Raw genomic sequence first — 13,514 nt, forward strand, 5'->3', positions numbered from 1 at the left:
AGCGATGGACTGCTATTTAACCCTTTAGCTACCAAAGCACAAAACTTCCTCACAGCATCATTAGCAAACAGATCAGGCATGCTCACATCAGGGACAGGACCCACATTGCTGTCTCCTCTCCACGGGTCTGCTGCGGTGCCTACTCCTCTGCGTCAGTCTGCTGGGACGCGGTCACCTGTGAGGCTGCGGTCACCTGTGGGGCTGCGGCCACACCGTGGCTCCAATGGGAATCTCAACTATGATGACGATGAGCCCGGGCGCCGGAGGTACTGCCTGAGGGGGGCAGCGGAAGGGGAGCTGAATCAGCTCTCTTACTGATCCTCCTCCGCTTTGCTGGACGCTCCCCCCGGCTGCTCCGTCCTCTGTGCCTCCTATCTTCAGCAGCGCTCGCCTCCTGTAATACCTCCGGGTCTCTAGGGGGCAGTATGTGGCACACAATTCTCCGGGATGGCCTCCCTCTTCTTCTTCCTGTTCAGCGACGGCTTCCTCCCGCACCGGTTCCTCTAAGCACCGCCGCAGCCATGCCTCGCCGCCAGCTCCCTCTGCCCGTCGGATCAACTCAGCTACCAGGTTTTCCATTACTCCTTGAGGGCACTGACCGTCCGAAACAGGTACAGATAGCTGCCGATGTGCTGCAGAATCCCTGAGGCTTGTAATACCTGTAGACATAGAAAAGAGGGGGGGGGGAGAGAACAACTACCACATACATAAACCTACCTGTGTAAAGAATGGGGGTGGGGGCGCAATTTCATTCCTCACAGACTCTTTGGAAAATGAAAGGTGGAATCTGATTGGTTGCTAGGGGCAACTGAGCCAGTTTCACTTCACACCATGTTTGATAAATCTGCCCCATTGTGGGTCCCGTTGCTCTGACTAAACAAAACTGCTGATACATCCACTACAGATCTCCCTTCGTGACTACTAGACATCATACTCTATGGCTTTCTATCCATCTAGAGAGGGCAGGTTCCTCTCTACTTATATAATCCCTCACGGGCATAGTCCTCTCTCCCTATGTAAGCCCTCGCGGGTAGGTCCCTCTCTCTATGGAAGCCCTCGCGGGCAGGGTCCTCTCTCTATGGAAGCCCTCATGGCTAGGTCCTCTCTCCCTATATAAGCCCTCGCGGGCAGGGTCCTCTCTCCCTATGTAAGCCCTCGCGGGCAGGGTCATCTCTCCCTATGTAAGCCCTCGCGGGCAGGGTTCTCTCTCCCTATGTAAGCTCTCGCGGGCAGGGTTCTCTCTAGCTATGTAAGCCCTCGCGGGCAGGGAAACCTCTCCCTATATATGCCCTCGCGGGCAGGGTCCTCTCTCCCTATGTAAGCCCTCGCGGGCAGGGTCCTCTCTCTCTATGTAAGCCCTCGTGGCCAGGTCCTCTCTCCCTATATAAGCCCTCGCGGGCAGGTTCCTCTCTACTTATGTAATCCTTCACGGGCATAGTCCTCTCTCCCTATGTAAGCCTTCGCGGGCAGGATCCTCTCTCCCTATGTAAGCCCTCGCGGGCAGGGTTCTCTCTCCCTATGTAAGCCCTCGCGGGCAGGGTCCTCTCTCCCTATATAATTCCTCGCGGGGAGGGTCCTCTCTCCCTATATATGCCCTCGCGGGCAGGGTCCTCTATCCCTATGTAAGCCCTCGCAGGCAGGGTCCTCTCTCTCTATGTAAGCCCTCGTGGCCAGGTCCTCTCTCCCTATATAAGCCATCGCGGGCAGGTTCCTCTCTACTTATATAATCCCTGACGGGCATAGTCCTCTCTCCCTATGTAAGCCTTCGCGGGCAGGGTTCTCTCTCCCTATGTAAGCCCTCGCGGGCAGGGTCCTCTCTCTATGGAAGCCCTCGCGGGCAGGGTCCTCTCTCTATGGAAGCCCTCGTGGCCAGGTCCTCTCTCCCTATATAAGCCCTCGCGGGCAGGGTCCTCTCTCCCTATGTAAGCCCTCGCAGGCAGGGTTCTCTCTCCCTATGTAAGCCCTCGCGGGCAGGGTCCTCTCTCCCTATGGAAGCCCTTGCGGGTAGGATCCTCTCTCCCTATTTAAGCCCTCGCGGGCAGGATCCTCTCTCCCTATGTAAGCCCTCGCGGGCAGGATCCTCTCTCTATATAAGCCCTCGCAGGCAGGGTCCTCTCTCTCTCTATGTAAGCCCCTGCCGGCAGGATCCTCTCCCTATGTAAGCCCTCGCAGGCAGGGTTCTCTCTCCCTATGTAAGCCCTCGCGGGCAGGGTCCTCTCTCCCTATGGAAGCCCTTGCGGGTAGGATCCTCTCTCCCTATGTAAGCCCTCGCGGGCAGGATCCTCTCTCCCTATGTAAGCCCTCGCGGGCAGGATCCTCTCTCTATGTAAGCCCTCGCGGGCAGGGTCCTCTCTTTCTCTATGTAAGCCCTCGCAGGCAGGGTTCTCTCTGCCTATAGAAGCCCTCGCGGGCAGGGTCCTCTCTCTCTATGTACCAGTCTGTTATTTACTATATCATGTTATTTTCTTGATTTTGTGTATATAATAATAGTAATACAGCAGGTTTGGCAGGAATAACCATCTACCGGACGGTTTGGAACTGAACCCACAAGTATTTGCTCAGTTGATCAGGAAATGGGGCCAGTGCTGGATGTGATGTCCGCTCATTGTATCATGAAGCTACTGAGAGCAGGCAGCCCGATAGCGGTGGGCAGTTTGTCAGTGACGTAGGAGAGAACGTGAAGCCGGATTCATTTGGTTTTGTTTGCAGCTAAACGATCGGCGTTTCAATTCCACAGTCCCATAGAAATTGACATGTCTACACCCCACTACAAAGTTCACAACAATATTCCAAATCCATAACAAAAGGGAGGACGGGTGGATGCTTCTTCTCCAGGCGATCTGCAACGACTGAGAGCGGGCGCAGGCTCCTTACATTTGTATCCAATCTTCTGCTCTTGCACCAGCAGCCAATAAGAAAGTGTCTGGAAGCAGTAACCAGAACTTGTAAGGAGGGAGAAGGGGGGGGGGGGGGGACAGGCAAGAACTGGTAATGGAAAAGACTAATGGTGCGTTTACACAGACAGATTTATTTGACAGGTCTTTGAAGCCAAAACCAGGAATAGACTATAAACAAAGAACAGATCATAAAGGAAACACTAAAGGGGAGATTTATCAAACATGGTGTAAAGTGAAACTGGCTCAGTTGCCCCTAGCAACCAATCAGATTCCACTTTTCATTCCTCACAGACTCTTTGGAAAATGAAAGGTGTAATCTGATTGGTTACTAGGGGCAACTGAGCCAGTTTCACTTTACACCATGTTTGATAAATTTCCCCCTAAGATTTCTCCTCTTTTCTAATCCATTCCTGTCTTTGGCTTCAAAAATCTGTCAGATAAATCTCTCTGTGTAAACGCACCATAAGTCTGTCCCCAATACATTCCTATGAAGAAAAGGCTCTACAGCTCACACACACACAGCTCTGCTCCACACACATCACACATACACAGCTCTGCTGCACACACATCACTTCAGCTCATCCAGCACAGCAGAGTCCTGCATACACTGAGCAGCAGCCCCTGATCATGTGACTCCTCCTCCTCCATGTGACTGATCACATGACTGTGACATCATGGCAGGTCCTGGAAGCACACGGCGAGGTATGTTTATTTTGAAAGTTTCCTTACATGACGGTAACTCTTTAACCCCTTGATGACATATAATGTACAGTTCTGGCGCGGCCTCTGGGCTTTAGCGTATGGAGCTGTAACCGCCCTCAGTTATCTGACGCTCCATACTCCCATCATTTCCTCAGCTTCCCCGCACAATGTTGAATCTGGCTGCAGCTTCCTGATGGGTGTGATACTGATGTCACACTGTAATACATGTAACTATAAGGGGAGTTTTGCTGCGTCCTCTTCTTCCGCAGGATCAGGTCCCTCAGCATACGATATTTATTGGTTCTGGGACGACCATTGTATGTTGAGTCTATAATTTTATGGAAAACTGCTAACTGGTTCCGAAGACCCCAAAATGTCAAACTAATATAAGGAAACACGGAGAATGAACATAAATAATCACAAAAATGGGGGTCTACATTAACAGAATAGGTGGTATCTGTGTCACTGGTTGTCAGACCCCCGGGACCCCCATTTATGAAGAGAACAGAGGTCTGTGAAGGAAGCGATAGTGACCCAGTGCGACCACCTCTCCATTCACCACCAATGGTACTAAAGGAGATCGCCAAAGTGCTTGTCATACAGAGTGACAACCCTATTACACGGGGCGATTATAGTGCGAAAAAAATTGTTACATCGTTCGAATTTAAATGATAATTGTTCGTGTGTTGTTGATGGCATCTTTCAAGCCGACCATAAAATCATCAGACATACAGAAGCATCATCATATCAATCTATCATATGTCAGGGCCATTTTGGAGTGAAGTACATCTGTATAGTGTATCAGGTTATTACTGAGCCATCATCTAATATCTGCAGCTCTGGGGCTCAGATAACCCCTCCTGTCATCTTACTTCCGGTCTCTCTTTTTTTTTTTTCCCTTATATAAAACTTTCCATCTGACTTGTCCTAATCCCTCCTCTTATGACTTTTACACTTTTTCTTTCACAGGGTGAAGATCTGAACAATATAAACACTACAGACATGATGGTCAAAGAAGAAGAGACAGATTTGAGTGGTGATGAGCAGTATAAGGAGGCCATTACTACAGGAATAGATCTGAATTATATTAGTGCTACAGACACAGGGATAAAAGAAGAAGAAGAGGAGGAGACAGATTTGAGCGGTGATGAGCAGTATATAGAGGATATTACTACAGGAAAAGGTCTGAATTATATTAATGCTACAGACATAAGGATAAAAGAAGAAGAAGAGGAGACAGATGTGAGTGGTGATGAGCAGTATAAGGATGACATCATTACAGGAAAAGTTCTGAATTATATTAATGCTACAGACACAAGGATAAAAGAAGAAGAAGAGGAGACAGATGTGAGCGGTGATGAGCAGTATAAGGAGGACATTACTACAGGAAAAGGTCTGAATTATATTAATGCTACAGACATAAGGATAAAAGAAGAAGAGGAGGAGACAGATGTGAGCAGTGATGAGCAGTATAATGATGCCATTCCTACAGGTAACCACCCAGGGAGCTTGTGATCCCTCTGTATAGAGCTCTAGTGACATCATAGCTGGAAGGTCTCTAAGGGGTATTTTCCTCTGGGAAACTGAGGGCATATCAACAATGTCCCCTAGATGAAGTTCCCACCTCTTTTAACCACCGCAGAGTCTGCCTGCCTCAGTGTGTCAATGGGATGCCTTGCATGCCTCCACTCCCCGGGGTTCTCCGCTTAAAGAATCGACATGTCAATTATTTTAGTGGAGAGCCGAAGAGCGCCTGATTTACTCAGTGTGAACATACCCTATAAGAAAATGATGGAAAATAATAAGAAAGAATAATGAGGGAACGGAGTCAGGTGTATCTCTTTACCCTGGGAGTAGGGATGGTCCGAACCTGCCGAGGTTCGGTTTCGTACGAACCCGAACTCTCGGCAATGATTCCCGCTGTCTGCCCGCTCCGTAGAGAGGGTGGATACAGTGGGAGGACCGCCTGGACAACTGGGATACAGCTATAAGCTAGGTTCACACTACGTAAGTTTCCGGCCGTAGCGCGCTCCGTGAATAAGCGGCCGGAGATTTACGTAGTTTGCGTACAATGGAAAGTATACGATCTACGGCTGCACATTTCACACTACGTACAAACTAACGCCCAGATCGTATGGGGCGCCATAAAAAATGAACCAGACCATTGTTTCGGGACGGAAATGCTGTAACTTACGCCCGTAGCGTAACATGCGGTCCCGTACGGAGTGGTGATATCTTAATTTTTACACTTTGATTTGCCGGTCCAAAAGGTTCTGTGGGGTGTCCGGGGCTAGCCGAAGATATCCAAGTAAAAGACCGCTGTCAGATCGCTACGTACGCCGCTCGGGAAGCGTACGTAGCTTACGGGCGTAAGTACGCGGACCGTACGTAGCCGGCCGCAACTTGTGTAAATTGTGTTTTACACGTATATGTCCGGCCGCGAAAAATATGCGGCCTGACATATACGTAGTGTGAACATAGCCATAGGCTGTATGTAGGTCCTCCCGCTTTATCCACCCGCTGCACGGAGCGGCCAGACAGCGGGAATCTGATGCCGAGCATTCGGGTTCATACGAACCCGAACCTCGGCAGGTTCGGACCATCTTTACTTGGGAGTATGGGGCCGCCATGGCTTACCACTAATCAAGCATAAACTAGAAATAAACTAACTGGCTGTATCTGGGGGGACTTTATTGATTTCCAACAAGGTACCTAACAAGGTCTTAATAAACACTGATATGCCAACCCATAATCCACACAGGTGTTGACATGTCGTGTAATAATGTACCTTTACATCCACCTCCTCTCCAGCAGTGCATGGAACAGGTTGGGTACATCTTAAGAAGTCTTAGGGTCCTATTAGACAAACAGATTTTTAACGATTAACGATAAACAATCGCAAACGAGATTGTTTATCGTTCACCATATTACACAGAACAATAGTCGTTCTTCGCGTTAGTTACGATTGTTTACTCCATCTGATCCCAGTAAAAAAAAGAACGATTTGGAATTACAGCGAACGAATGTAAAATCACAGCGATCGATTAACAATGATTTTGGGGGTCAGATCTAAATGAATGATCAACGACACACGAATGTTTTTTCGATTGTTGCCTGCAATTATTGGCAATATCTCACAGATTTCTTGTTCTCCCCTCTGTCTATAGATAGAGGGATTCTGCTCTTGGCTTGTTGCCATTTAAAGTGTAACTGTTTTTTTTTTGTTTGTTTTTTTGCAGAAATCAATAGTTCAAGCGATTTTAAAGGGGTTATCCAGTGCTACAAAAACATAGCCACATACTTTCAGAGACAACACGACTTTTGTCTCTAGGTCAGGTGCGGTTTGCAATTAAGCTCCATTCACTTCAATGGAACTGAGCAGCAAAACCCAAGCCCAAGCTGAAGACAAGAGTGGTGCTGTCTCTGAAAGAAAGTGGCCATGTTTTTATAGCACTGGATAACCCCCTTAAGAAACTCTGCTATAGGTTTTAATTGGCAAAAAAAGCCTCTTTCTGTACTCAAAAAGCAGTTTCCCAGCCTCCCCCCCTCACTTCTTATCTGTGCAGTATTAGGAAAAGTCATCTTCATTACAGAGAAGCAAAGTGAAGATGGGTTTCCTGAGTCCATTATAATCTATGGGGGGGGGGGGGGGCAAGGGAGATGAGTGAGCAGGAAGAAGAGACAAAGGGCTTAGCAGACTCACTGGGCACCTAAAACACTGGATTTACAGGTCTGGAAGGTCAGTGCTTAGATGGGAGCTTGGTGAGAAAAAATTGAAGCATGAAGTGTTTTGCAGGGCTGCCTTTTCTCCTCTCTGCTCCCTCATCCCCCTCGGCCCCTCCCTTCTCCATAGAGCATAATGAACACAGAAATCCTGCTTCTTCTATAGTGGGGGGGGGGTGTAGGAAAACAGCTTTTTAAATACAGAAGGAAACTATTTTGCTTAATAAAACTATTACAGAGTTTCTTAAAATCGCTTGTACTATTGATATTTATTGGTCTCTGCAAAATGACATTTACATGATAATTACGCTTTAACCTCTTAAGGACATATGACGTCATATGTCCCCAGGAGGTGTTCAGAGCGGGGCCGCGCGGCCGGGTACCGCGTGTAGCCCATGACCGCGGCTATTAGCGGGCACGGTCCGATTGCCGTGCCCGCTAGTAAGGTAATCGGAGGCAGCTGTCAAAGTTGACAGCTGCCTCTGATTACCGGATGCAGCCGTTCCCTGGTGTCTAGTGGCGGACAACGTCCCGTAGGAGCGATCTCCGTGTGTGGCGCCAACCCCGTGTGATGGCGCCAACCCCGGCTCGGCACTCGTTTGATTTCGGCTACAGCAGCCGAAAGCAAACGAGTGCCGATCTTATTGATCTTTGCTGTATAAGTATACAGCAAAGATCTCAATGAGAGATCAAAGTGTATACACTAGAAGTCCCCCAGGGGGAATAACCCTAACCCCATGGGGGAATAACCCTAACCCCTGGGGGAATAACCCTAACCCCAGGGGGGAATAACTAACCCCAGGGGAGAGTAGCCCTAACCCCAGGGGGGAATAGCCCTAACCCCGGGGGGGAATAACCCTAAGCCCAGGGGGAATAACCCTAACCCCAGGGGGAATAACCCTAACCCCGGGGGGAACAACCCTAACCCCAGGGGGGCTTCTGATATAAGTGTAAAAAAAAAAAAGTATTGTTATAAGTAAAAAGCCCCCTCCCCTAATAAAAGTTTGAATCACCCCCCTTTTCTCAGGTTTTAAATAAAACTAAATAAAAGTAAGTAAATAAATAAATAAACATATTTGCTATCACCGCGTGCGTAATCGCCCGAACTATTAATTTATCACATTCCTGATCTCGCACGGTAAACGGCGTCAGCGCAAAAAAATCCCAAAGTGCAAAATTGCGCATTTTTGGTCGCATCAAATCCAGAAAAAAATTTATAAAAAGCGATCAAAAAGTCTTATATGCGCAATCAAGGTACCGATAGAAAGTAAACATCATGGCGAAAAAATGACACCTGACACAGCCCCATAGACCAAAGGATAAAAGCGCTATAAGCCTGGGAATGGAGCGATTTTAAGGAACGTATGTTTGTTAACAATGGTTTTGAATTTTTTTGTTATATATCGTTTTAATTGTAAGGACTTGAGGAACATGCACAATAAGTCAGTTTTACCCCAGGGCGAACGGCGTAAAAACACAATCTCCCCAAATAAAAGAAATGCGTTTTTTTTTTTTTTTTCAATTTCACCACACTTTGAATTTTTTTCTGGTTTCGCAGTGTACCAAATGCAAAAATTCAGCCTGTCATTGCAAAGTACAATTAGTGACGCAAAAAATAAGGGCAGATGTGGGTTTCTAGGTGGAAAAATGCAAGTGCTACGGCCTTTTAAACACAAGGAGGAAAAAACGAAAACGCAAAAACGAAAATTGGCCCCGTCCTTAAAGGGTTAAACTTAGCCGCCAACAGCTTCCCTGATTTATTACTGTTTTTTCTTACTTTAAAAACAACCAGACTCAAGTCGCAGCAGTATAGTTGCGTGACTAGCTGTCCATCATTGCTTATTCATAGACTCAGAATGACTAATATCTGCCGAGATCTTGTTAACCACCTCCTGCCTCTGCCGTCTAACCTTATGTCCCAGCCTTATGACGGTGCCATGGATGTGTGCTTTATGTGCCTTCCATGCCGGGCAAATCCCAACCTGCTCCCCAATATTTTTGTCAAAATATTCCCAAAAATTTTAGCTGATTCCCCGTGGTGAGGTAAGAAGGGGTCTACCCTCCAGAAATACATCCAAAGTGTGTTATACTGCTCCAATATAGTTAGAGAGATCGGGGCATGATCCGACTGTGTGATCTGATGAATCTCTGCACCCACCGCTTTTAGCAGTAAATTCCTGTCAACAAGAATCATGTCGGCGCTTGTTTACTGGGCCTGATATTTTTTTAGCAAGGGCTGCACGGACATCCTTAGCGATGTCCGTGCGGCCTTTGCCTAAACAGTTTTTACATTACCTATCCACGGTCCCCTGTGCTCTTCATGCTTCCTCTCCTCTCTTCAGAGCAGCCTCTCAGAGCTGGCAGGCCGCTTAGCCAATGACTGTCTGGGACCGCCGCGGCCAGTGATTGGCTGAGCGGTCTGTCAGCTCCGACAGGCTGCTCTGAAGCTGCAGCATGCAGGATCAGGGAGGAAGCAAAGCATAGGAGAACACTGGGAACGTGGATAGGTAATGTAAAAGTACCATTACGCGTAGTGATGTGCGGTCGGCGCCCGATGATTTTAGGTCAAGGCCTAAAGAAACGATCAGCTGATAATCGTTGCATCGGCAGTTTGGTGTCTTTATTACACAGAGTGATAATCAGCCAAATGGGGCATATTATAACTTTGGGTCGGGAGCTTCCTGGCTTGGGTCCCATGTCTGAGCAGCTGCATGCAAGCATGGTGGCCTGACATCATGATCCACTGATTCTTGCGCTTTTCTTTAGGTCATCGCCAATGTCTTAGTCAATAAATTGATGCCTTACAAGTCGTGTGACAGTATGCATAACTATTCTATAATGTCACTATCATTGTCAAGTTATATTATTTAAAAGTAATACAATCAATGTTCTCCTCAGCAGATGACTGTACGAAGTGGTCAGAGGGACAAGGAGCACACCAAAGCGACGAATCATCTCAAAATCAAAGGTCTCACTCAGGGAAGAAGCAATATACATGTTTAGAATGTGGTAAATGTTTTATTCGGAAAGGAGCTTGTGACCGACATCAGAGAAGACATGCGGGAGAACTTTTTTCATGTTCAGAATGTAGTAAAAGCTTTACTGATAAATCAAATCTCGTTGACCATCAAAGAATTCACACAGGGGAGAAGCCATATTCATGTTTAGAATGCGGTAGGTGTTTTCATGCAAAATCAAATTTAGTCTTCCATCTGAGAACTCACTCAGGAACCAAGCCGTTTTCATGTTCTGAATGTGGCAAATGCTTTACTCATAAATCATGTCTTACCAAGCATAAAAAAATTCACACGGGGGTGAAACCATATGAATGTTCAGAATGTGGAAAATGCTTTTTGAGGAAACACCATCTTGCTACACATCAAAGACAGCATACAGGGGAGAGGCCATTTGAATGTTTAGAGTGTGGTAAATGTTTTACTCAGCCATCACATCTTGCTAGCCATAAAATAACTTATCACAAGGCAAAGAGTCCATATTCGTGTTCAGAATGTGACAAAAGCTTTGATACGAAAAAACGCTTGGAGGAACATAAAAATTCTCACACTGGGGAGAAGCCATTTGTATGTTCACAATGTGGGGAATGTTTTAGTAAAAGATTGCAGCTTGTTAAGCATCAAAGAATTCACACTGGTGAGATGCCGTTTTCATGTTTAGAATGTGGAAAATGTTTTACAGTGAAAAAAAGTCTTGAGGAACATCAGAAGATTCACACAGGTGGGAAAGGGTTTTCATGTTCAGAATGTGGGAAATGGTTTAATGTGAAAAAAAATCTTGAGGAACATCAAAAAGCTCACACAGGTGAGAAACCGTTTTTGTGTTCAGAATGTGGGAAATGTTTTCCTCACAAATCAGAGCTTGGTAGACATCAATTAACTCACACACGGGATAAGTCATTTGAATGCTTAGAATGTGGGAAATGTTTTAATCGCAAATCAGCGCTTGTTACACATCAAAGAACTCACACAGGGGAGAAGCCATTTGAATGTTCAGATTGTGGGAAATGTTTTACTCAAAAATTACATCTTGTTCATCATCAGATGACTCACACAGGGGAAGCCCCGTTTTCCTGCTCAGAATGTGGAAAAGGTTTTACACGGTTAGGAAGTCTTGTGAGACATAAAGTAACTCACTCAGCTATAAAGCCATTTGCATGTTCAGAATGCAGTAGATGTTTCAGTCGGAAATCACATCTTGTTAGACATCAAGAAACTCATTTAGGAGAGAAACCTGGTAAAGGTATTACGCAGTTAGGAGGTCTTGTGAGACATAAAGTAGCTTTTGCATGTTCAGAATGTACTAAATGTTTTGGTCAGAAATCACATCTTGTTAGACATCAAAAAACTCACTCAGCAATAAAGCCATTTGCATGTTCAGAATGCAGTAGATGTTTCAGTCGGAAATCACATCTTGTTAGACATCAAGAAACTCACTCAGGAGAGAAATGTGTTCGTGTTTGTTCGTGTTCAGAATGTGGCAAATGCTTTTTAAGTCAAAAATACCTTCTTGAGCATGTTAAATGTCACACAGGAGAAAAGCCATTTCCATGCCCAGAATGAGGGAAATGTTTTTGTCAGAAAACAAATCTTACTGCCCATCAAAAACTGCACAAAGGAGAGAAGCCATTTACATAGCGAGAATGCGGGAAATGTTTCATTCACCCATCACATCTCCTTAAACATGAACAAACTCAGGGACATCGCTGTTTGCTTTTTAGTTTTATTTTCTTTTATGGATAAGTTATACGAGAAATATGTGGACGTAATAGTGTAAAGTTACCCGTCATAGAAGAGAAAGGGAAATCGATTTATAATGATTTAAATGATGATTAAGATGATGATTTTCTGCATTTACAAATAAGTGTTTGAGATATATATATATATTTGTATAGAATATATTACATTTGTTATATACGGGAAATATATCTGACAGCCTGACTGTGTCGGACATATTCTGCTTAGAAGACAAAATTTAGGCATCTGCTTTATATTAATGTTGCTGCTATAAAATATTTTTTAAAAAATGCGGGTAAGCGTGATTTTTTTTTCCTTCATCAGTCTTATCACTTGTACTTTTAATGTAAAAAAAAACAAAAACAAAGGTGTGTGGCCGATTAAAAATGATTTAGGGTGCGTTCACACCTACAGGATCTGCAGCAGATTTGATGGTGCAGATTTGATGCTGTGTTCAGTTAATTAAATGAAATCTGCTGCGGATCCGGTAAGTGTGGACGTACCCTTATACGGGTGCACAAAGGATGAGATCAGCCGACGAACGAGAAATTTCTTGCTCGCTGGCTGATCCCTGGCCCTTTTACACTGGCTGATCCTTGGCCCTTTTACACTGGCTGATTTTTGTTAGTGAACGATAATCGGACCGTTAGACTAGACTAGTCTTCAGAGACGCTAGATTACTCGACCAGCCTGATATCCTTCCATCAATCAGAAACATTTTAAGCTGAAGGGTTCTTATACATAGGCTGATTATTGGCAGACAGGAACCTTCTGATAATCAGCCCGTGTAAAGGGTAGAGATGATCAAATAGCGCTGATGTTCAGGTTTGTACGAACTCGAACCCTCGGTATTTGACTCCCGGTCTCCTGCTTGCTCAGCTGTCAGCCAGTGTCTCTGATTGCAGATCAGTCCTCTGTAGGCAGATTATGGGTCCATTTACACAGAAAAATTATCTGCCAAAGATTTGAAGCCAAAACCAGGAGCAGACTATAAACAGAGATCAGGTCATAAAGGAAAGCCTGAGATTTCCCCTTTTAAAATCCATTCCTGGCGTTGGCTTCAAATCTTTGGCAGATAATCTTTCTGTGTAAATGGACCCTTATGCTAAGTTTACACGAGGCGATTATTGGCCCGATCGTACGATTAACGATTTCGAAGTAACGTTTTTTTTTTATATAACGATCAGCGTGTAGACGATACGATATATCGTACGGAAAAATCGTTTTGCTATCGTACGCCCGCAGCCCGGCCCGCCCCCCGCTCAACCGCAGCCCCCTGCGCCGCCCTGATCGTCACCCCCGCCGCTCTGATCGCCCACCGCCGCCGCTCCGATCGCCCCCACTGCCGCCGCTCCGATCGGCCCCCCGCCGCGGCCAAGAACATACGTTACCTGCTCCGCGCAGCAGGTCTTCGGACATTCCCTGCTCCGCTCTTCAGCGC

General features: G+C 46.0%; 2 protein-coding genes across 3 annotated transcripts in view; both read left to right on the forward strand.

The window, feature by feature from the left end:
- The window catches only part of LOC138786587 (zinc finger protein 585A-like), a 97,261-nt gene that overhangs the window by 27,544 nt on the left and 56,203 nt on the right, over positions 1–13,514 (forward strand). The gene's annotated exons all lie outside the window — the stretch shown is intronic.
- LOC138786712 (zinc finger protein 665-like) lies at positions 3,538–12,224 on the forward strand. Of its 2 annotated transcripts, none has more exons than XM_069963709.1 (3): positions 3,538–3,599; positions 4,569–5,091; positions 10,221–12,224. In XM_069963709.1, the coding sequence occupies exons 1-3, from the start codon at positions 3,558–3,560 to the stop codon at positions 11,897–11,899; spliced, it is 2,244 nt and encodes a 747-aa protein (XP_069819810.1). In that variant the 5' UTR covers positions 3,538–3,557; the 3' UTR covers positions 11,900–12,224. The 2 variants fall into 2 exon arrangements, with proteins under 2 accessions (XP_069819810.1, XP_069819811.1); XM_069963710.1 differs by having other exon boundaries at positions 10,224–12,224.

Source organism: Dendropsophus ebraccatus, chromosome 3 (assembly GCF_027789765.1).
Source record: "Dendropsophus ebraccatus isolate aDenEbr1 chromosome 3, aDenEbr1.pat, whole genome shotgun sequence".
Taxonomy (NCBI): Eukaryota; Metazoa; Chordata; class Amphibia; order Anura; family Hylidae; genus Dendropsophus; species Dendropsophus ebraccatus.

Bases quoted from the DNA above. Each gene is read 5' to 3' on its own strand.
- LOC138786712 (XM_069963709.1), top strand. From the start codon at position 3,558: ATGACTGTGACATCATGGCAGGTCCTGGAAGCACACGGCGAG. The intron at 3,600-4,568 runs GTATGTTTATTT...TTTCTTTCACAG, and splicing joins TCCTGGAAGCACACGGCGAG to GGTGAAGATCTGAACAATAT. The intron at 5,092-10,220 runs GTAACCACCCAG...TGTTCTCCTCAG, and splicing joins TAATGATGCCATTCCTACAG to CAGATGACTGTACGAAGTGG.